Raw genomic sequence first — 24645 nt, forward strand, 5'->3', positions numbered from 1 at the left:
GAGGTAAGTTATGCCTTTCGTAATAGACTGGCGCGCCTTCGTGTTCTACTGAGGCACGTTTTAGCGTTGCTGGAGGATCCCACCCTTAATGGGGTGGTGGACCCTCAGTCTTCCGATGCGGATGACATGCACGATTAGACATAAGCGGATGAAGTAATCTGCAAGACAACACAAATTACTAACCAAAGTAATTAAGTAGCGCAAATTACACCCAATATATTAAATTAATAACAATAATTATAACCTGATAATATAATATATAACACGCTATCTAAAAAATATATATGTGTATATAAAACACCCAATCAGATAAAATTAAAACATATAAAATGAGTGTATGTTTAAAGTGCTAATGCTACACACAAAGCCAAAAAAAATAAAATAAAATAATACATATTACACATAAAAATTATTAAATCAATACAGTGCACAAATACTTGTATATTTCATATGAAGTTCATGAAAATTTGCCAAACTCAGCCGAGTACTGGAAAGTCCTTGAATCCTGCAGCTTCTCTTATAAGGGTATATCCAGAAACCCAAAAACAAAGTGCAGTCTAAAGAAAAGAAGGATAGAAGCGCAGGACACGATTCAAGTGTAGATTTAAACTTTAATGCAGACAACACGCACCATATTGTACTCACAAGATAGACAATAAATAAAAGCGCATCTTGTGTAAGGTATCCTCCGTGATCTCGCAGCTTTAGCCACACTTGTACAGTCTCAAACAGTCATTTGCAACTTGGAGCGTTATTTCCACTGGTTGATGCAAACCAAGATTACCGACAGCATACGAGCCTCTGGTCTCAGCCGCTACGTCAGGAGGACACACACCCACACACACCCTCCGCTCTAACCCAATAGGAAAACCTCCAATACAGTGCGCCCGGCACGAGAGGACCTACGGTGGCTTCACAGGGTAAAAAGTAATAGAGCACCACAGCTACGTTCTACGCGTTTTGTCTCGATGGGAACAATCCTATAAATACACCTCCCACCACACCCACAACTCAGTTTTACAAACTTTGCCTCCTATGGAGGTGATGAAGTAAGCTTGTGCTTGTTTTTTCTTCTATGATAAGCGCTTCTCAGCATATTGAAGCCCAATTCCTCTCAGAGTACAGTGTTTGTCAGAGGGATGTGAAGAGAGTATCACCTACTGATTTTATGGTTTCTCTCATGGAAATCTTTTCAAGGGTTCTCTGTTATCGGTCGTAGGGATTAATCTCCTACCTCCCTTTTCAGATCAACGATATACTCTTATATACAATTACCTCTGCTGATAGTTTTCAGCACTGGTTTGGCTATCTGCTATATGTGGATGGGTGTCTTTTGGTAAGTATGTATCATTATTTAAGACACTCTCAGCTATGGTTTGGTGCTTTATATATTAATATAATGTTTTAAATATATGTATGTTACTTATATTTGCCATGAGTCAGGTCTATGTATATTTCCCTTTGCAGACTATCGGTTTCAGTACGGAAATCATGTTTTAGGAGGTTTATTTTCTTACATATAGTCTTTTTTTTTCTTTAATTTCATGGGCAAAATTAGGCTCGCGAGGTCGCAAAATGCTTTAATTTATTGCGTCATTCTTGGTCTTTGACGCCAGGTTGTTTAGCACAAAGTTGCGTCGGTTCCGGATGTTTGTTGGCGCCAAAAAAAATGTTCTACTTCATTTTGTGTCGTGCGTCATACTTGGCGCCAAAAAATTTGATTTTATTTTACCCCAGTTCCTATATGCCTCTTGCCTTCTTTATGCTCAGAGGGCTAGGATGTTTGCATGTTTTCCCATTCCTGAAACTGCTATATGAGGAAATTGAATATTTTGTATAAATGTTATTTTTTATTTTACATTTTACAATCTGATTCTGTCTCAGAAGCTACTGTAGGAACCATGCTGCCTGAACACAGTTCTACCAAAGCTAAGTGTATCTGTTGTAAATTAGCTGTGATTATATCTCTAGCTGTAGTATGTAACAGTTGTCATGATAAGCTTTTGCATGCCGAAAATGTTTCTATCAGTACTAGTACAGTATCTATTGATCCCTTAACATCTAATGTACATGATATCCTTGTTGATTTGAAAAATTATATTGCTGATGCAATACAGAAGGCTATGTCTGCTATTCTGCCTTCTAATAAACTTAAAAGGTTTTTTAAAACTTCTCATAAAACTGATGACATTTTGTAATAACTGACAACATACTGACATATCCTCCTCTGATGAAGATCTCTCTGGTTCAGAAGATCCTACCTCAGACATTGACATTGATAAATCTACTTATCTTTTTAAGATTGATTATATTCGTTCTTTGTTGAAAGAAGTATTGTTACTTTGGATATTGAAGAGTCTGGTCCTCTTGATAACAAAACCCGTAAACATTTAAATTCTGTTTATAAACCTCCTGTGATTACTTGTGAGGTTTTCCCTGTTCCTGATGCTATTTCTGATGTGATTGCTAAGGAATGGAATAAGTCTGGTGCTTCTTTTATTCCTTCTTCTAGGTTGAAAAGGTTGTACCCTTTGCCAGTGGCTAAATTAGAGTTTTGGGGAAAAGTCCCTAAGGTTGATGGGGTTATTTCTACTCTTGCCAAAAGTACTACTATTCCTATGGAAGATAGTACTTCTTTTAAGGATCCTTTAGATAGCAAAATTGAATCTTATCTAAGGAAAGCTTATTTATATTCTGGCTATATTCTCTGGCCTGCCATTTCTATGGATGATGTTGCGGCTGCATCAACTTTTTGTTTGGATAGCTTAGCACAACAGGAAACAGATCCTGATTTGTCTAGCATTGTTCGTTTGCTTCAATATGCTAATTAGTTCATCTGTGATGCTATTTTTATATCATCAAAATTTATGTTAAATCAATGTCTTTAGCTATTTTAGCTAGAAGAACTTTATGGCTAAAATCATGGAATGCTGACATGGTATCTAAATCTAGATTACTATCTCTATCTTTCCAGGGTAATAATTTATTTGGTTCCCAGTTGGATTCTATTATTTCCACTATCACTGGGGGGAAGGGAGTTTTTTTGCCTCAAGATAGAAAATCTAAGGGTACATATAAAGCTTTTAATCATTTTCGTTCATTTCGTTAGAATAGTGAACAGAAAACCACTCCTTCCCCTAAAGACTCTGGTTCCAATTGGAAGCAATCTTCAAGTTGGAATAAATTCAAGCCTTTTAAGAAACCAAAGCCAGCCCCCAAGTCTGCATGAAGGTGCGGCCCTCAATCCAGTTCAGCTGGTGGGGGGCAGATTGAAATTATTTCAAGACATTTGGGCAGATTCTGTTCAAAATCAGTGGATTCAAAGCATTGTCTCTCAAGGCTATCGAATAGGTTTCAGAATAAAACCTCCTGTAAGAAGATTCTTTCTCTCTCATGTTCCAACAAATCCTGTGAAAGCTGAGGCTTTTCTGAAGTGTGTTTCAGATCTGGAGCTTTCAGGGGTAATTATACCAATTCCACTTCAGGAACAAGGTCTGGGATTTTATTCAAATCTATTCCTTGTTCCAAAGAAAAAAAATTAATTCAGACCAGTTCTGGATCTGAAGTTTTTGAATCGTTTTGTAAGGGTCCCAACTTTCAAGATGGTGACAATAAGGACTATTTTGCCTTTTGTTCAGCAAGGTTATTATATGTCCACAATAGACATACAGGATGCATATCTTCATATTCCGATTCACCCAGACCATTATCGGTTTCTGAGATTCTCTTTTCTAAACAAGCATTACCAATGTGTCACTCTTCCATTTGGCCTTGCGACAGCTCTAAGAATCTTTTTGAAGGTTCTTGGTGCCCTTCTATCTGTAATCAGAGAGCAGGGTATGGCGGTGTTTCCTTATTTGGACGATATCTTGGTACTAGCTCATTCTTTACATTTGGCAGAATCTTGCACAAATCAACTAGTGTTGTTTCTTCAAAGACATGGTTGGAGGATCAATTTACCAAAGAGTTTCTTGATTCCTCAAACAAGGGTCACCTTTTTAGGTTTCCAGAGAGATTCAGTATCCATGACTCTGTCTTTAACAGAAAAGAGAGGAGTGAAATTGGTTTCAGTCTGTCTTAACCTTCAGTCTCGGTCATTCCCTTCAGTGGCTATGTGCATTGAAGTTTTAGGTCTCATGACTGCAGCATCGGACGCGATCCCCTTTGCTCATTTTCATATGAGACCTCTGCAGCTTTGCATGCTGAATCAATGGTGCAGGGATTATACTCGGATATCACAATTGATATACTTAAATCCCAACATTCAACTCTCTTTGTCCTGGTGGTTGAATCATCATTGGATTATTCAAGGGGCCTTCTTTTGTTAGTCCTTTTTGGACTGTGATAACAACAGATGCAAGTCTTACAGGTTGGGGAGCTGTCTGTGGGTCTCTGACAGCACAAGGGGTTTGGAAACCTCAAGAGGCGAGGTTACCAATCAATATTTTAGAACTCTGTGCTATCTTCAGAGCTCTTCAGGCTTGGCCTCTATTAAAGAGAGAACTTTTTATTCGCTTTCAGACAGACAATATCACAACTGTGGCATATGTCATTTATCAGGGAGGGACTCGCAGTCCTTTGGCAATAAAAGAAGTATCATGGATACTTTCTTGGGCGGAATCCAACTCTTGTCTAATTTCTGCGATTCAAATCCCAGGTGTAGACAATTGGGAAGCAGATTATCTCAGTCGTCAGACTTTACATCTGGGGGAGTGGTCTCTCCATCCAGATGTGTTTTTTCAGATTCAATTGTACAGATGTGGGGTCTTCCAGAAATAGTTCTCATGGCTTCCCATCTAAACAGGAAACTTCCCAGATACCTTTCCAGGTCCAGGGATCCTCAGGCTGAGATGGTGGATGTGTGAGCAGTTCCTTGATCTTACCAACCTGCTTACATTTTTCCACCTCTAGTTCTTCTTCCAAGAGTGATCTCCAAGATCATAATGGAACCATCACATGTGTTTCTGATAGCACCAGCATGGCCTAACAGGTTTTGGAATGTGGATCTTGTTCAGTTGCCAACCTTGGTCACTTCCTTTAAGGCAAAACCTTCTGTCTCAAGAGTCGTTTTTCCATCAGGATCTCAAAATAAATTTGAAGGTATGGAAATTGAACTTTTAGTGCTTAGTCATAGAGGTTTCTCTGACTCAGTGATTAATACTATGCTATAGGCTCGTAAGTCTGTTTCAAGGAAGATTTATTATCGGGTTTGGAAAACCTATATTTCATGGTATTCTCATAAATTCTCTCAACTAAATTTTACAGTTTCTTCAGGATGGTTTGGATAAAGGTTTGCCTGCAAGTACTTTGAAGGGACAAATCTCTGCTCTTTCTGTTTTATTTCATAGAAAGATTGCTAAGCTTCCTGATATTCACTGTTTTGTTCAGGCTTTGTTCCGTATTAAGCCTGTTATTAAATCAATCTCTCCTCCTTGGAGTCTTAATTTGGTTTTGATGGCTTTGCAGGCTCCTCCTTTTGAGCCTATGCATTCTTTGGATATTAAACTACTTTCTTGGAAAGTGTTGTTCCTTTTGGCTATCTCTTCAGCTAGAAGAGTTTCTAAATTGTCTGCTCTCTTGTGAGTCTCCTTTTCTGATTTTTTTCATCAGGATAAAGCTGTTTTGCAAACTTAATTTTAAATGTTTGCCTAAAGTTGTGAATTTTAACAACATTAGTAGGGAAATTGTTGTTCCTTCCTTGTGTCCTAATCCTAAGAATGCTCTTGAAAGATTGTTACATTCTTTGGATGTTGTAAGAGATTTGAAATATTATGTCGAAGCTACTAAAGATTTCAGGAAGACTTTTAGTCTGTCGTTTTTTCTGGTCCTAGGAAGATCAGAAAGCCTCTGCCATTTCTTTGGCATCTTGGGTTAAAGCTTTTGATTCACAAGGCTTATTTGGAGTTGGGACAGTCTCCACCTCAGAGAATTACAGCTCATTCTACTAGATCGGTCGCTACTTCTTGGGCTTTTAAGAATGAAGCTTCAGTTGATCAGATTTGCAAATCAGCAACTTGGTCTTCTTTGCATACATTTACAAAATTTTACCATTTTGATGTATTTGCTTCTTCTGAAGGAGTCTTTGGTAGAAAAGTTCTTCAGGTAGCTGTCTGTTTGATTCTTCTGCTTATGATTTAAGTTTTTTTCTTCAAAATTTTGAGAAATTTTTGAGAAAGAATAATTTTCTTGATGGATTTAATTTTTTCCAGCGGAAATAGCTGTTTTAATTTTTTCCCTCCCTCTCTAGTGACTCTTCTGTGGACTTACACATCTTGGGTATTTCTGTCCCAAACGTCACTAGCGCATGGACTCTTGCCAATTACATAAAAGAAAACATAATTTATGTAAGAACTCTACCTGATAAATTAATTTCTTTCATATTGGCAAGAGTCCATGAGGCCCACCCTTTTCTTATGATGGTTATGATTTTTTGTATAAAAGCACAATTATATTCCAGTTCCTCTTTTTGTATGCTTTTTTATTCCTTTTTTTATCACCTCACTTCTTGGCTATTTGTTAAACTGAGTGGTGGGATGTGTATTTATAGGCATTTTGAGGTTTGGGAAACTTTGCCCCTCCTGGTAGGAATGTATATCCCATACTTCTCTAGCTCATGGACTCTTGCTTATATGAAAGAAATTAATTTATCAGGTAAGTTCTTACATAAATTATGTTTTTTTTCGTATCTTTTGTTGAAATGCAGGGGTGTAATGCTTAGGAGCCGGACCATTTCTGAGCACTATGTGGCAGCAGTTTTGAATGTTATCCATTTGCAGGAGCGCTAGATGGCAGAAATATTTCCTATCATGTAGTGCTCCGGGTGCCTGATTATGTAGCTCTTCAACAAAGGATATTATGGGAAAAAAGCTAATTTGATAATAGAAGAAAATTGTAAAGTTTTTTTTTAAATGGTATGCTCTGTCTGAATCCTAAAATAAAATTTTTGGTTTCATATCCCTTTAAGCCATAATTAATAGTTACAATTTGTTGCAGATATCTGCCGTGTCTTCCAACATCTTTGCAGGGTTCTTTTTAGTAGGTGGATAGGCAGCAGTGGTTATAATATGTAGGGTGTAGCTGTATTTATTAATTTAATTGTGTATATTATACATTCATCATACCTGTTCCTTTTTTTAGATTGGGGGTTACCAAAGTATTTTATTTGTTATAGCCATGTTCCAAAGCTTGATAGTTGTTTTTATGGTTTAAGTAATAAAGGTTTTGTTTTTACTGTTCCCACATGCTGTAGGAAGTGTCACTGATTTTGATAGTGTTGCAAATATTTTTAACTAGATATTTAATTGAGTGCTAAATAAGGATGCTTCTTCTTTCTTTTTTTTTTTGTAGAAACATTAAACAGCTTCTAGGGCCCCACCACCACACACACCATTATATTTGTATGAATAGTGTGACTTTTACATTCAGAGCTAGATTGTAGAAGTGGGTGTTATATTTTTAATTTGTTATTAATCTGACCTCCATCTTTTTTTTACAGTAACAGTAGGCAAACTAATGAATGCATATACCATTTGTTGTTCTATTTCTATTCTTAAGCTTTTTCTGGAGGACTTAATTTTCAGTTTAATTTTACTATATATTTTTTTTTCTAGGTACTTTAATGAAGGAAGTGTGCTCACACATTATGCAGATGTTCTTGCTGTATTGGTCAGATTAAGGCAACTTTGCTGTCACCCCCATCTTGTATCAAATAACTTCTCTTTAATTACATCTACAGGTTAGTGAATATTAAATATAGTGATTGGGCAACTCCTGCTCTGGAGTAGATGACATATCATTTTTTTAAAATATCTTCATATAAAACATATTACTTAAAAAAAGCATATAAAACAATCAGAGACTTGTTTTCTTTCTTAAGATAGTGACTGTCCACGATCCATCACAGAAGGAGGAGGCAAAACACCATTAACAATTCCAGAGCTTTGCTCCTACCCACACAAAATACGCTCCCACTCAGCCTTTACAAGCAGAAGGTAGAACCCTAAAGTGTTCAGTGAATATTTGAAGAACGAAGATTGATAGGGGTTCTTTATCTAATCTGAGGCCCATTATATCCCCCTTACAGCCAGCTCTCAGAACATAGGGGTGACAGGAGTTTGGCTGGGCAGTGAGAATCTTCTCCAAATGTGATGTTGCAGGCCCTTTGGGCAAAATATAGATCTGTCCTCCAGTTTTGTATTCCTTGCAGATCCTATGTTTACACTTCCTCAGAGGGGCCAGTTACTCAGATGTAGTTTGGAGTGCTTCTGTGGTGAATAATGATAGGTGTTTAAAGTAAGTGTATATGCTCAGAGTCATACGTTCAGACACATCGACCCCCTGTCCGCCCTGCATTGCCTCTGGCGGACAGCAAACCGCTGCCAGCATTTATCATTGCACACGTGCTCTTGTGCAACCTTGCCCCCTGCCCACTCACAGCCAATTACTTGTGGGCAGAGTGCAACCCTGCCTCTGATGGACAGCAAACCGCTCAGTATACACAGACACTTTTATGCCCTTGACAGAATTTTACTTTTTTGTTTTTTTACTTTAGCCTGCTGCAGAATTGATTTATCACTTTCTCTTGTAAGGTGTATCCAGTCCACGGATCATCCATTACTTGTGGGATATTCTCATTCCCAACAGGAAGTTGCAAGAGGAAACCCACAGCAGAGCTGCAATATAGCTCCTCCCCTAACTGTCATAGCCAGTCATTCTCTTGCAACTCTCAACAAGCAAGGAGGTCGTAAGAGAGAGTGGTTAAATATAGCTAGTTTATTTTCTTCAATCAAAAGTTTGTTATTTTTAAATAGTACCGGAGTTGTGCTATTTTATCTCAGGCAGTAAATAGAAGAAGAATCTGCCTGAGGTTTCTATGATCTTAGCAGGTTGTAACTAAGATCCATTGCTGTTCTCACTTATGTCTGAGGGGATTACACAGATGAGGTAAAACTTCAGCGAGAGAATGGCGTGCAGTTTATTCTGCTATCAGGTATGTGCAGTTATAATTTTTTCTAGAGATGGAAAACACTAGAAAATGCTGCTGATACCGGATTAATGTAAGTTAAGCCTGAATACAGTGATTTAATAACAACTGGTATCATGCTTACTCCCAGGGGTAATACCCTTATGATATTTACAATATAAAACGTTTGCTGGCATGTTTAATCGTTTTTATATATACTTTGGTGATAAAACTTTATTGGGGCCTAGTTTTTTCCACATGGCTGGCTTAAATTTTGCCTAGAAACAGTTTCCTGAGGCTTTCCACGGTGTTACTATGAGTGGGAGGGGCCTATTTTAACGTTTTTTTTGTGCAGTTAAAATTACAAACTGTGACATCCAGCTTCCCTCAGGAGTCCCCTGTATGCTATAGGACATCTCTAAAGGGCCCAAAGGCTTTCCAAAGTCGTTTATTGGGGAAGGTAGGGCTACAGATTGCTGTGGCAGTTGCTTGTGACTGTTAAAAAACGTCTATTTCGTTTTCCATGCTTGCTAGTCTCATTGCTAGTCTGTATAAACATGTCTGACATAGAAGAAACTCCTTGTTCATTATGTTTAAAAGCCATGGTGGAACCCCCTCTTAGAATGTGTACCAAATGTACTGATTTCATTTTAGGCAATAAAGATAATTTTCTGTCTTTTAAAAATTTTTATCACCAGAGGAATCTGACGAGGGGGAAGTTATGCCGACTAACTTTCCCCACGTGTCAGACCCTTTGACTCCCGCTTAAGGGACTCACGCTCAAATGGCGCCAAGTACATCTAGGGCGCCCATAGCGTTTACTTTACAAGACATGGCGGCAGTCATGGATAATACACTGTCAGCGGTATTAGCCAGACTACCTGAACTTAGAGGTAAGTGAGATAGCTCTGGGGTGAGACAAAATGCAGAGCATACTGACGCTTTAAGAACCATGTCAGATACTGCCTCACAATATGCAGAAGCTGAGGAAAGAGAGCTTCAGTCAGTGGGTGATGTTAATGACTCAGGAAGATACCTGATTCTAATATTTCTACATTTAAATTTAAGCTTGTACACCTCCGCATGTTGCTTAGGGAGGTTTTAGCTGCTCTGAATGACTGTGATTCCATTGCAGTCCCAGAGAAATTGTGTAGACTGGATAAATACTTGCAGTGCCGGTGTGTACTGATGTTTTTCCAATACCTAAAAGGTTTACAAAAATTATTAATAAGGAATGGGATAGACCAGGTGTGCCGTTCTCTTCCCCTCCTATTTTTAGAAAAATGTTTCCAATAGACGCCACCACACGGGACTTATTGCAGACTGTCCCTAAGGTGGAGGGAGCAGTTTCTACTCTAGCAAAGCGTACTACTATCCCTGTCGAGGACAGTTGTGCTTTTTTAGATCCAATGGATAAAAAAATTAGAAGATTACCTTAAGAAAATATTTATTCAACAAGGTTTTATCCTACAGCCCCTTGCATGCATTGCCCCTGTCACTGCTGCTGCGGCGTACTGGTTTGAGTCTCTGGAAGAGGCTTTACAGGTTGCGACTCCATTGGATGACATACTTGGCAAACTTAGAGCACTTAAGCTAGCCAATTCTTTTATTTCTGATGCCATTGTTCATTTGACTAAACTAACGGCTAAGAATTCTGGTTTTGCTATACAGGCGCGCAGAGCACTATGGCTTAAATCATGGTCAGGTGACGTGACTTCAAAATCTAAGCTACTTAACACTCCCTTCAAGGGGCAGACCCTATTCGGGCCTGGTTTGAAGGAGATTATTGCTGATATCACTAGAGGAAAAGGTCATGCCCTTCCTCAGGACAGGTCCAAATCTAGGGCCAAACAGTCTAATTTCCGTGCCTCTCAAAACTTCAAGGCAAGTGCGGCATCAACTTCCTCTAATAATAAACAAGAGGGAACTTTTGCTCAATCTAAGACGGTCTGGAGACCAAACCAGACCTGGAATAAAGGTAAGCAGGTCAAAAAAGCCTGCTGCTGCCTCTAAGACAGCATGAAGGAACGGCCCCCTATCCGGTAACGGATCTAGTAGGGGGCAGACTTTCACTCTTCGCCCAGGCGTGGGCAAGAGATGTTCAGGATCCCTGGGCGTTGGAAATTATATCCCAGGGATATCTTCTGGACTTCAAAGCTTCCCCCCCAAAAGGGAGATTTCACCTTTCACAATTATCTGCACACCAGATAAAGAGAGAGGCATTCTTACACTGTGTATGAGACCTCCTAGTTATGGGAGAGAACAGAAACAGGGTTTTTACTCAAATCTGTTTGTGGTTCCAAAAAAAGAGGGAACCTTCAGACCAATTTTGGATCTAAAGATCTTAAACAAATTCCTCAAAGTTCCATTGTTCAAGATGGAAACTATTCGTACCATCCTACCACTGATCCAGGAGGGTCAATATATGACTAAAGTGGATCTAAAGGATGCTTATCTTCACATTCCGATACACAAAGATCATCATCGGTTTCTCAGGTTTGCCTTCCAAGACAGGCATTACCAGTTGTAGCTCTTCCCTTTGGATTAGCTACAGCCCCAAGAATCTTTACAAAGGTTCTAGGGTCGCTTATGGCGGTCCTAAGGCCGCGGGGCATAGCAGTAGCCCCTTATTTAGACGACATCCTGATACAGGTGTCAAACTTCCAAATTGCCAAGTCTCATACGGACGTAGTACTGGCATTTCTGAGGTTGCATGGGTGGAAAGTGAACGAGGAAAAGAGTTCTCTATCCCCACTCACAAGAGTTTCCTTTCTAGGGACTCTGATAGATTCTATAGAAATGAAAATTCACCTGACGGAGTCCAGGTTATCAAAGCTTCTAAATTCCTGCCGGGTTCTTCGTTCCATTCCGCGCCCTTCTGTGGCTCAGTTTATGGAAGTAATCGGCTTAATGGTAGCGGCAATGGACATAGTGCCGTTTGCACGCTTACATCTCAGACCGCTGCAACTATGCATGCTCAGTCAGTGGAGCGGGGATTACACAGATTTGTCCCCTCAACTGAATCTGGACCAAGAGACCAGGGATTCTTTTCCCTGGTAGCTATCTCGGGTCCATCTGTCCAAAGGTATGACCTTTCGCAGGCCAGATTGGACAATTGTAACAACAAATGCCAGCCTTCTAGGTTGGGGTGCAGTCTGGAACTCCCTGAAGGCTCAGGGAGCGTGGACTCAGGAGGAGTCTCTCCTTCCAATAAATATTCTGGAACTAAGAGCGATATTCAAGGCTCTTCAGGCTTGGCCTCAGTTAGCAACTCTGAGGTGCATCAGATTTCAGTCGGATAACATCACGACTGTAGCTTACATCAACCATCAAGGGGGAACAAGAAGTTCCCTAGAGATGTTAGAAGTTTCAAAAATAATTAGCTGGGCAGAGATTCACTCTTGCCACCTATTAGCTATCCATATCCCAGGTGTAGAGCACTGGGAGGCGGATTTTCTAAGTCGTCAGACTTTTCATCCGGGAGAGTGGGAACTCCATCCGGAGGTATTTGCACAACTGATTCATCGTTGGGGCAAACCAGAACTGGATCTCATGGCGTCTCGCCAGAACGCAAAGCTTCCGTGTTACGGATCCAGGTCCAGGGATCCCAAGGCAACACTGATAGATGCTCTTGCAGCGCCCTGGTCTTTCAACCTGGCTTATGTGTTTCCACCGTTTCCTCTGCTCCCTCGACTGATTGCCAAGATCAAGCAGGAGAGAGCATCAGTGATTCTGATAGCACCTGCGTGGCCACGCAGGACCTGGTATGCAGATCTAGTGGACATGTCATCCTTTCCACCATGGTCTCTGCCTCTGAGACAGGACCTTCTACTTCAGGGTCCTTCCAACCATCCAAATCTAATTTCTCTGCGGCTGACTGCCTAGAGATTGAACGCTTGATTTTATCAAAGCGTGGCTTCTCCGAGTCAGTTATTGATACCTTAATACGGGCACGAAAGCCTGTCACCAGGAAAATTTACCATAAGGTATGGCGTAGATATCTTTATTGGTTTGAATCCAAGGGTTACTCATGGAGTAAGGTCAGGATTCCTAGGATATTATCTTTTCTCCAAGAAGCTTTGGAAAAAGAATTGTCAGCTAGTTAAGCGTCTGGCAGATGTTCCAGACGTTCAGGCATTTTGTCAGGCTTTAGTTAGAATCAAGCCTGTGTTTAAACCGGTTGCTCCACCATGGAGCTTAAACTTGGTTCTTAAGGTTCTTCAAGAAGTTCCATTTGAACCTCTTCATTCCATAGATATCAAACTTTTATCTTGTTAAGTCCTTTTTTTGGTAGCTATTTCCTCGGCTCGTAGAGTTTCCGAGTTATCTGCCTTACAATGTGATTCTCCTTATCTGATTTTTCATACGGATAAGGTAGTCCTGCGTACCAAATCTGGGTTTTTACCTAAGGTGGTATCTAACAAGAATATCAATCAAGAGATTGTTGTTCCATCCTTGTGTTTCACAATCTGGACGTGGTCCGTGCTTTAAAGTTTTTACTTACAAGCTACTAAAGATTTTCGTCAAACATCTGCTTGGTTTGTTGTCTTTTCTGGACAGAGGAGAGATCAAAAGGCTTCGGCAACCTCTCCTTCTTTTTGGCTAAGAAGCTTAATCTGCTTAGCCTATGAGACTGCTGGACAGCAGCCTCCTGAAAGGATTACAGCTCATTCCACTAGAGCTGTGGCTTCCACTTGGCCTTTAAAAATGAGGCTTCTTTTGAACAGATTTGCAAGGCGGCGACTTGGTCTTCACTTCATACTTTTTCAAAATTTTGCAAATTTGATACTTTTGCTTCTTCGGAGGCTATATTTGGGAGAAAGGTTTTACAGGCAGTATTTCCTTCCATTTAAGTTCCTGCCTTGTCCCTCCCTTCATCCGTGTACTTTAGCTTTGGTATTGGTATCCCACAAGTAATGGATGATCCGTGGACTGGATACACCTTACAAGAGAAAACACAATTTATGCTTACCTGATAAATTTATTTCTCTTGTGGTGTATCCAGTCCACGGCCCGCCCTGTCATTTTAAGGCAGGTAATTTTTAAATTTAAACTACAGTAACCACTGCACCCTATGGTTCCTCCTTTCTCGGCTTGTTTTCGGTCGAATAACTGGCTATGACAGGGGAGGAGCTATATTGCAGCTCTGCTGTGGGTTTCCTCTTGCAACTTCCTGTTGGGAATGAGAATATCCCACAAGTAATGGATGATCCGTGGACTGGATACACCACAAGAGAAATAAATTTATCAGGTAAGCATAAATTGTGCTTTTTAACCCTTTAAGCTTAAATTTTGCACTTATTTGGCTCTGTTAGGCTCACAGACATAGCAGGGTATTATTCTTATTCTTTATTTATAAAGCGCCAACAGATTCCGAAGTGCTGTCCATGGGTGCAAAGATATAACCAAATTTTAAACCAAATTTTAGATTCTTGTTTATTTAAGAAACAATAACATTACTTTTAGGGATAAGACTTTGAATAATGTAGGCAGGGGTTGTATTGACCATGCAAAAGGATTTGAGAATTCTAGATATATTCTACGTGCAATGTGCACAAATGCTCGCAGTTTAGTAAGTAAATTACCTGCACTTAATGCAATAATGATTTAAGATAAATTGGATTTAGTAGCTATAACAGAGACATGGTACAATGACTGTCACGATTGGGAAACAGTCAAACCTGGTTACATCTTGTTTAAAAAAAAAGTAGGAAAAAAAAGGGGGCGGAGTTGCTCTGTACGTGAAAGACAATATTAAAGTAACTGAAATTGTAGAAAAAAATGATAATGTAGAAAGTGTTTGGGTAACTGTAGAAACTGAAGGGAAACAGGTGTTTAGAATAGGAGTAGTATATAGACCACAATTACAGAATGAAGTATCAGACAATTTATTAATTGATGAAATAGCCAAAATTACAATGAAGGGCAATGTTATTGTAGTGGGGGACTTTAATATGCCTGATGTAGACTGGGAAGTACCTGTTGCCAAATCAACTAGAAGTAAATATATCTTGGAATCTTTACAAGGGGAATCTCTTGAGCAACTAGTAAAAGAACCAACACGTAAAGGAACTATATTAGATTTAGTACTTACAAACAGTGATATAGTATCTGAGGTGTCTGTGGGTGAGAACTTAGCTCTAGTGATCATAAGTCTGTATGGTTTAATATTCAGGCAAAGGTACTGAGAAACCATAGTAAAACAAAAGTCTTAGACTTTAGATCAACTGATTTTTCTTACATGGGCAGATACCTAGATGAATCCCAAAAAGGTATAGCACAGATTACAGGCGTACAAGAACAGTGAGAATATTTTAAAAATGCTATTCTAGATGCAACTAAACACTGTATTAGGCTTGTTTGTAAAAGAAAAAGAAAACCAATATGGTTTTCAAGAGAAGTAGCACATGCAGTTAAGACAAAAAAGACAGTCTATAAAAAATTCAAACTCACTGGCTCAGAAGAGGATAAAGAAAAATGGAGAACCCATCAAAAGATGACAAAGCAGTTAATCAGAAAGGCTAAAGCTGATGCAGAAGAGAAAATAGCACAATCTGTAAAAAACGGTGACAAAACCTTCTTTAGATATATCAGTGAAAAGAGAAAAACTAACAGAGGGATAGTTAGACTCAAGAATGAGGATAGAGTAGTGGAAGAAGATAAACAAATAGCAAACTGTTTAAATGATTACTTTTGTTCAGTCTTTACAACAGATGGTAAAGATAGTGAGATTCTATTAAGGGATGTTACTGTAAATAATAATGTGAGTAGTACTTTTCTTTTTACAGAGGAAGAGGTTTCAAGGGATTTATCAAAAATAAAAGTTAATAAGTCTGTGGATCCAGTAATATTCATCCAAGGGTTCTAAGAGAACTTTGATCCATAATAGCTACTCCATTAGCTGATTTATTTAATCATTCACTTCTAACAGGAGTTGTTCCAAAATACTGGAAAATTGCCAATGTAGTCCCTCTTCATAAAAAGGGTAGTAGGGAAGATTCTGCTAACTATAGGCCAGTCAGTTTGACCTCAATTGCAGGGAAATTAATGGAAACTCTTTTAAAGGAAAGTCTTGTATCTTTCATTCAGACAAACAATTTAGAAGACAAAGGACAGCATGGTTTCACTGCTGGAAGATCATGCCTGACTAATCTAATTGATTTCTTTGACCATGTAACTAATATAATAGACCAGGGAGGAGCCGTAGATGTTGCATATCTATACTTTAGCAAAGCATTTGACACCGTCCCACACAACAAACGTATTCACAAAATTTATTGTTTTGGAATAGATGCTAACGGCAAGATTACGAGTTGTGCGTTAGGGTTAAAAAGCAGCGTTGAGAGGTCCCAACGCTGCTTTTTAACGCCCGCTGGTATTACGAGTCTTGCAGGTACAGGTGTACCGCTCACTTTTTTGGCCAGACTCGAAAATACCACAAATCCACTTACGTCAATTGCGTATCCTATATTTTCAATGGGACTTGCATAACGCCGGTATTACGAGTCTTCCAAAAAGTGAGCGGTAGACCCTCTCCTGTCAAGACTGGTACCGCATGACCGATAGAACTAGCCACGGGGACATTAATAAGTTTTTGGAGAGACTCACTCTACCAACCCTGCCTGAGGAGGCCAGAGGGGAACTGGAGAGGCAATTTACTCTAGCAGAGATTAATGCAGCCATAGACGACCTAGCCCCACACAAAGCCCCAGGACCAGATGATTTCACAGTGACTTTCTATCGACTTCTTTGTCAGATTCTATCTCCGATCCTACTTCGGCTATTCAGAAGTGTAGCAGACAAAGGTAGTTTTCTACCTGAATTTCTTGAGGCAAACATTTCCACGATCCATAAAAAAGAAGGCAAAGACCCACTACTCTGCTACAGCTATAGACCTATCTCACTTATCAATGTAGACGCCAAGATCTATGCCAAAGTGTTAGCGAATAGATTAGGAAAACATTTACAGACACTCATCCACCTAGATCAAGTGGGATTTGTTCTTGATAGGCAGGGGTCTGACAACATTCAACGCCTTCTAAATATATTTTCGGAGGCTGCATACATTGGGCTCCCCATGCTCACTCTGTCATTTGATGCCGAGAAGGCTTTTGACAGGGTGAGATTGGATTATCAGTTCCGGGCTCTTTATTACAGCGGTTAAGGCACTATACTCAGTCCCCACGGCAGTAGTGAGGGGCCTGGGATTTTGCTCACCCAAAATTGAAATTAGAAATGGAACTAGGCAAGGCTGCCCCCTTTCTCCGCTTCTGTTTGTCCTTGCGATTGAACCTCTAGCAATAGCCATTAGAGAATCTGTAGATATCCAGAGCCTGCAGATGCACGATGCTATTCAGAAACGGGCGTTGTTTGCAGATGATCTTACGGTCTTTATTACTGAACCCCTAGACTCTCTCCCTCCATTGATGCGTCTCCTTAAGCAGTTCAGCGACATCTCTTACTATAAGGTCAATGTGGCCAAAATGGAAGTATACTCCATTAACATCCCACAAAATGAATAAGAGGACATTCAGCTTGTTTATTCTTTTAAGTGGTCCACCAGAGGAATTAGCCATTTAGGGGTTTTTCTTTCCCATGCAAAATTCATAACCATTAGAGAGAATTATGAGACCCTTCTCACAGGAATTACCTCTGAGCTCAAATCGAAGAGATATGATGATATATCTTGGATGGGGAGAGTAGCGGCACTCAAAATGATGATCCTCCCCAAGCTTACCTATTTATTCCGCTGCATCCCTATCCCTATCCCAATCCCAGTATCCCTGACTAGGAAGTTTCAGACCCTATTTAATTAATATACTTGGCATGACAAAAGACCTTGAGTAGCAGCACATATACTCCAAGCGTCGGTAGAAAAAGGAGGTATAGGTCTCCCCAACATTAGGAAATATCATGATGCAGCAATGATAACCCATGCCACTGCTTGGGGAAAGGATCTGCCCCCAACAAGATGGAGAGACTTGGAGCAGGCATCACTGCCAGCATCTATCATCTTAGAGGACCTCCTTTGGCTCCCCCCACACTGGCAGACTAAAATCCATGTTGCCAATAGTATAGTAAAGGGTTGCCAGGAGACCTGGCTCAAATTGCGACATAATAAACTCATTGCCCCGCACCCCTCACCCATACACCCTGTGCTGGGACTCTTGCTGGGACTACCAGACACACATCTTAACATGTGGACTAACACTGACATAAACACATTAAACAACTTCTACTGTAACAACCAACTGAGGCCACACACAGATATGCTGCAACTCCCCACTTTAACTCCCAGGCTCCAGTTCGATTTGATGAGGCTGCGAACTCTGATGAAATCCTGGGGCTTCTTGGAGGACTCTTTACGAGACTTTACCCCTTGGGAAACACGATGGGTCACTAATTTCCAACTGGCTAAACCCCTGCACACTATAAGTGTCTGGCTGGAGAAATATCTTTATTAAAAACACCAGACATGGATGCCTGGGAGAAGGACCTACAACTAACATTTACACCAGAGACATGGGGCAAGGCCATCAACCTAACTAAAAAAGCAACCCATTGTATAACCCTCTATGAGCTATACTTCAAAGTAATCACAAGGTGGCACTTAGTGCCCACTAAACTACAGAAGCTCTTCTCTAGCCACTCACCGCTGTGCTGGAGGGAGTGCGGGGAACCAGGGTCCCCCTCCATGTTTGGTGGACATGCCCAAAACTGAATGACTACTGGCACAAGGTAGAAAAGATTTGTGAAGATCTAAACTTAGTGAAAACCCTAACCCCGGCTCTCACAATACTACACCAAGAAATAGACAAGCTCCTTAAAGTCAAACAAAATCTCCTGCTATATATCCTTATCTCTGCCAAGTTACTTATTGCCAGGAATTGGAAAAAGAGCCAACCCCCTAGATTCCAGGGAGTAGTAGACTGTGTTAATTACATAAAGAATATGGAAAATTATGTTGCCAGAGACCGAGAGCGTAGACAATTAAATGATTACTGTCTCATATGGGAGCCTTGGGAGTTACTGTGGACCCGTAAAAATTCCCTAGACTGACCGGCTGGTAGAAATGGAGTAATAACCAATATCTGCGACCCCCCCACTCCTTACACCTTACCAGCGGTTTTAATGCCCCCCTCAATGATAAGCCAGGCGCTGGGGAAACCGGACTGACACATGAGCTGATTAAACAGCAACAGAGAGGGGTCCTAGCCCCCCCACACACAGAAGTCTGTATCACGCAATCTTATATTTATGTAATGCCTTAACAGACTAAATCACTACTTGATAGGTCACGCCCTTGTAGATAACTCTAAAACAACTTGTAAAAGTACAGAAAGATAATGTTTTTAAAGCGTGACCTCTGTAAAAACGAGTTTTGAGGAGAGGAGACAGTCTCAGCCCCCTCTCGCAGAGCCCTTCCTTTCTCCTTGTATTTTGTCTTTTTTTGTTTCTTTTTTTGTATACAACTTTAAGCACTGATACTTTGTATTTGCCTTATAACGATAAAGCTGTATGTTGACTTTGTAACCTCACTAAAAATTATTATTTAAATAAAAAAGACTGGTACCGCATTTAAAAGTCAGTAGTTAAGAGTTTTATGGGCTAACGCCGTAGCATAAAACTCTTAACTTAAGTGCTAGAAAGTACATTAACACCCATAAACTACCTATTAATCCCTAAACTGAGGCCCCCCACATCGCAAACACTAAAATAAAAATTTTAACCCCTAATCTGCCGAACCGGACATCGCCACCACTATAAAAAAATTATATTAACCCCTAAACCGCCGAACTCCCGCATCACAAACACTAGTTAAATTTTATTAACCCCTAATCTGCCATCCCTAACATCGCCAACACCTACCTACATTTATTAACCCCTAATCTGCCGCCCCCAACATCGCCGCAATATAATATAATAATAATATAATTAATATAATATAATGTATTAACCCCTAAATCTAACCCTAACACCCCCTAACTTAAATATAATTTAAATAAATCTAAATAAAATTACTACAATTAAAGGGACAGTCTAGGCCAAAATAAACTTTCATGATTCAGATAGAGCATGTAATTTTAAACAATTTTCCAATTTACTTGTATCACCAAATTTGCTTTGTTCTCTTGGTATTCTTAGTTGAATGCTTCACCTAGGAGGTTCATATGCTAATTTTTTAGACCTTGAAGCCCACCTCTTTCAGATTGCATTTTTACAGTTTTTCACCACTAGAGGGTGTTAGTTCACGTATTTTATATAGATAACACTGTGCTCGTGCACGAGAAGTTATCTGGGAGCAGGCACTGATTGGCTAGACTGCAAGTCTGTCAAAAGAACTGAAAAAGGGGCAGTTTGCAGAGGCTTAGATACAAGATAATCACAGAGGTTAAAAGTATATTATTATAACTGTGTTAGTTATGCAAAACTGGGAAATGGGTAATAAAGGGATTATCTATCTTTTAAAACAATAAAAATTCTGGTGTAGACTGTCCCTTTAACTAAATTATTTCTATTTAAAACTAAATACTTACCTATAAAATAAACCCTAAGATAGCTACAATATAACTAATAGTTACATTGTATCTATCTTAGGTTTTAAACTAATTACACCTAATCTAATCCCCCTAATAAAATAAAATGCCCTACCCTATACTAAATTACAAATAGCCCTTAAAAGGGCCTTTTGCGGGGCATTGCCCCAAAGTAATCAGCTCTTTTACCTGTAAAAAAAAAAGTACAATACCCCCCCAACATTGAAACCCAACCCTACTCTAAAACCCACCCAATCCCCCCTTAATAAAACCTTACACTAACCCCTTGAAGATCACCCTACCTTGAGAAGTCTTCACCCAACCGGGCCAAAGTCCTCAAGGAAGCCGGGCAAAGTGGTCCTCCAGACGGGCAGAAGTCTTCATCCAAGCCGGGAAGAAGAGGTCCTCCAGACGGGCAGAAGTCTTCATCCAGGCGGCATCTTCTATCTTCATCCATCCGGCGTGGAGCTGCTCCATCTTCAAGACATCCAACGCGGAGCATCCTCTTCAAACGACGTTCAACTGAAGAATGAAGGTTCCTTTAAATGACGTCATCCAAGATGGCGTCCCTTCATTTCCGATTGGCTGATAGAATTTTATCAGCCAATCGGAATTAAGGTAGAAAAAATCCTATTGGCTGATGCAATCAGCCAATAGGATTGAAGTTCAATCCTATTGACTGATCCAATCAGCCAATAGGATTGAACTGGCATTCTATTGGCCGATTGGATCAGCCAATAGAATGCGAGCTCAATCCGATTGGCTGATAGAATTCTATCAGCCAATCGGAATTGAAGGGACCCCATCTTGGATGACGTTATTTAAAGGAACCTTCATTCTTCAGTTGGACGTCGTTTGAAGAGGATGCTCTGCGTCTGATGTCTTGAAGATGGAGCCGCTCCGTGCTGGATGGATGAAGATAGAAGATGCCGTCTGGATGAAGACTTCTGCCCGCCGGGAGGACTACTTCGCCCGGCTTCGTTGAGGACTTTGGCCCGGTTGGGTGAAGACTTCTCAAGGTAGGATGATCTTCAAGGGGTTAGTGTTAGGTTTTATTAAGGGGGTATTGGGTGGGTGAGTGGTGGGTTTTAATGTTGGGGGGGGTATTGTACTTTTTTTTTACAGGTAAAAGAGCTGATTACTCTGGGGCAATGCCCCGCAAAAGGCCCTTTTAAGGGCTATTTGTAATTTAGGATAGGGTAGGGCTTTTTATTATTTTGGGGGGCTTTTCTATTTTATTAGGGGGATTAGATTATGTGTAATTAGTTTAAAAAACTTGTAATTATTTTATTATTTCTGTAATTTAGTGGGGGTTTTTTCGTACTTTAGATAATTGTATTTAATTGTATTTAGTTTAGGTAATTTATTTAATTGTAGTGTTAGGTGTAATTGTATCTTAGGTTAGGTTTTATTTTACAGATAAATTTGTCTTTATTTTAACTAGGTAGCTATTAAATCGTTAATAACTATTCTACCTAGTTAAAATAAATACAAAGTTGCCTGTAAAATAAAAATAAATCCTAAGCTAGCTACAATGTAACTATTAGTTATAAATAAAAAGAGAGAAGCGCTCAACCAGGGAACGAACAATAGCATAATAGCTTGCTCTATGGCTAGTTACCACCCAAGAAGCAATTAGTTATATTGTAGCTATCTTAGGGTTTATTTTATAGGTGAGTATTTAGTTTTAAATAGGAATAATTTAGTTAATTGTAGTTATTTTATTTAGATTTATTTAAATTCTATTTAAGTTAGGGGGTGTTAGGGTTAGACTTAGGTTTAGGGGTTAAGAACTTTAATATAGTGGCGGCGACGTTGGGGGCGGCAGATTAGGGGTTAATAAGTGTAGGTAGGTGGCGGCAACATTGGGGCCGCAGATTAGGGGTTAATAAATATAATGTAGGTGTCGGCAATGTTGGGGGCAGCAGATTAGGGGTTAATAATATAATGTAGGTGTCTGCGATGTCGGGGGCGGCGGATTAGGGGTGTTTAGACTCGGGGTTCATGTTAGGGTGTTAGGTGTAGACATAAAATGTATTTCCCCATAGGAATCAATGGGGCTGCGTTAAGAACTGAACGCTGTTTTTTTGCAGGTGTTAGTTTTTTTTTTTTCAGCGGGCTCTGCTCCATTGATTCCTATGAGGAAATCGTGCACGAGCATGTTTTGCCAGCTCACCGCTACCGTAAGCAGCCCTGGTATTGAGGTGAGATGTGGAGCTAAATTTTGCTTTACGCTCACTTTTCTGCGGCAAACGCTGGGTTTCTAAAAACCCGTTATAACAGCGTTGTCTGTAGGTGAGCGGTGAGCATAAACTGCTCGTTAGCACCGCACCCCTGTTACCGCAAAACTCGTAATCTAGGTGTAAGATTGTTAAGTGGGTAGAATGCTGACTTAAAGATAGACAACAGAGGGTTTCAATTAATGGAGTACATTCAAATGAGGCATCAGTTACTAGTGGTGTTCCCCAAGGGTCAGTTCTTGGGCCTGTTTTGTTTAACATGTTCATAAGTGATATTGGAAGTGGACTTTAGGGGAAGGTTTGCTTGTTTGCTGATGATACAAAAATTTGTAACAGGGTAGATGTTCCAGGAGGAGTTGATCAAATGAACTGTGATATTAATAAACTAGAGGACTGGTCAAATAAATTGGATCTGAAATTTAATATTACCAAGAGCAAAATTATGCATATAGGATCCAAAAACCCAAAGGCCAATTTTAGTCTCAATGGTACATTACTGACTGTAATTAAAGAAGAAAGGGATTTGGGAATTATTATTTCAGATGATTTAAAATTTGGTACACAATGCTGCAGTGCAGCCAGCAAGGCCAGTCAAATGCTTGGTTGCATTGGAAGAGGTTTTAGTAGCAGAAATAGCAAGGTTCTTATGCCACTTTACAGATCATCAGTTAGACCAAATCTGGAATACTGTGTACAGTTCTGGAGACCATATCTTCAGAAAGATATAGATAAACTAGAAGCTGTCCAAAGGAGGGCTACTAAAATGGTACATGGTCTAAAATATAAAGAAAGACTATGATCTAAATATGTATAGTTTAGAGGATAGAAGGGAAAGAGGTGACATGATAGAAACCTTCAAATATATGAAGGGACTTAATAAAATAGAAGCTAAAAGCATTTCTCCAACATTGGTGTGTCCGGTCCACGGCGTCATCCATAACTTGTGGGAATATCTCTTCCCCAACAGGAAATGGCAAAGAGTACAGCAAAAGCTGTCCATATAGTCCCTCCTAGGCTCCGCCCACCCCAGTCATTCTCTTTGCCGTTGCACAGGCAACATCTCCACGGAGATGGTTAAGAGTATGTGGTGTTTTAGTTGTAGTTTTTTGTTCTACTATCAAGAGTTTGTTATTTTAAAATAGTGCTGGTATGTACTATTTAATCTGAAACAGAAAAAGATGAAGAGTTCTGTTTGTGAGAGGAATATGATTTTAGCAGAAGTAACTAAAATCGTTTGCTGTTTCCACATAGGACTGTTGAGATGAAATAACTTCAGTTGGGGGAAACAGTTAGCAGACTTTTCTGCCTAAGGTATGACTAGCCATATTTCTAACAAGACTGTGTAATGCTGGAAGGCTGTCATTTCCCCTCATGGGGACCGGTAAGCCATTTTCTTAGTCTCAAACAGAATAAAGGGCTTAATATGGGCTATAAAACTGGTAGACACTTTTATGGGAAAGATCGATTGCTTTATTTGGGCATTTTATACAGATTGAGGTTGAATTTCACACTTATAAACTTTGGGGAACGTTTTTTAACGTCAGGCACTGGTTTAGACACCTTTTCAGTCAGGAAGGGACTTCACTGTAGTAGGCTGAGCCTCATTTTCGCGCCATTACTGCGCAGTTACTTTTGAGAGCAAGACATGCAGCTGCATGTGTGTGGATCTGAAAGTAGTTGAAAAGGTTCCTAGAAGGCTTCATTTGGTATCGTATTCCCCCCTGGGTTTGGTAAAGTCGCAGCAAAGGCTGTAGCTGGGACTGTAGAGGGGTTAAATCTGTAACCGGCTCCGGTTTCTTCATTTTAAGGGTTAAAGCTCTGAAAATTTGGGTGCAATACTTTGAATGCTTTAAGACACTGTGGTGAAAAAAAGTAAAATTTGAACAATTCCTTCATTGTTTTTCAC

At 39.8% G+C, this 24645-nt stretch overlaps 1 protein-coding gene across 3 annotated transcripts in view; it reads left to right on the forward strand.

Moving 5' to 3' along the window:
* The window catches only part of HLTF (helicase like transcription factor), a 502174-nt gene that overhangs the window by 361785 nt on the left and 115744 nt on the right, over window positions 1-24645 (forward strand). For all 3 annotated transcript variants that reach the window (XM_053709998.1, XM_053709997.1, XM_053709996.1), the window contains exon 18: window positions 7611-7735. In XM_053709998.1, coding sequence (XP_053565973.1) covers window positions 7611-7735 — 125 coding nt within the window. The remainder of the gene's footprint in view (window positions 1-7610; window positions 7736-24645) is intronic.

Source organism: Bombina bombina, chromosome 4 (assembly GCF_027579735.1).
Source record: "Bombina bombina isolate aBomBom1 chromosome 4, aBomBom1.pri, whole genome shotgun sequence".
In the NCBI taxonomy this organism is placed as follows: Eukaryota; Metazoa; Chordata; class Amphibia; order Anura; family Bombinatoridae; genus Bombina; species Bombina bombina.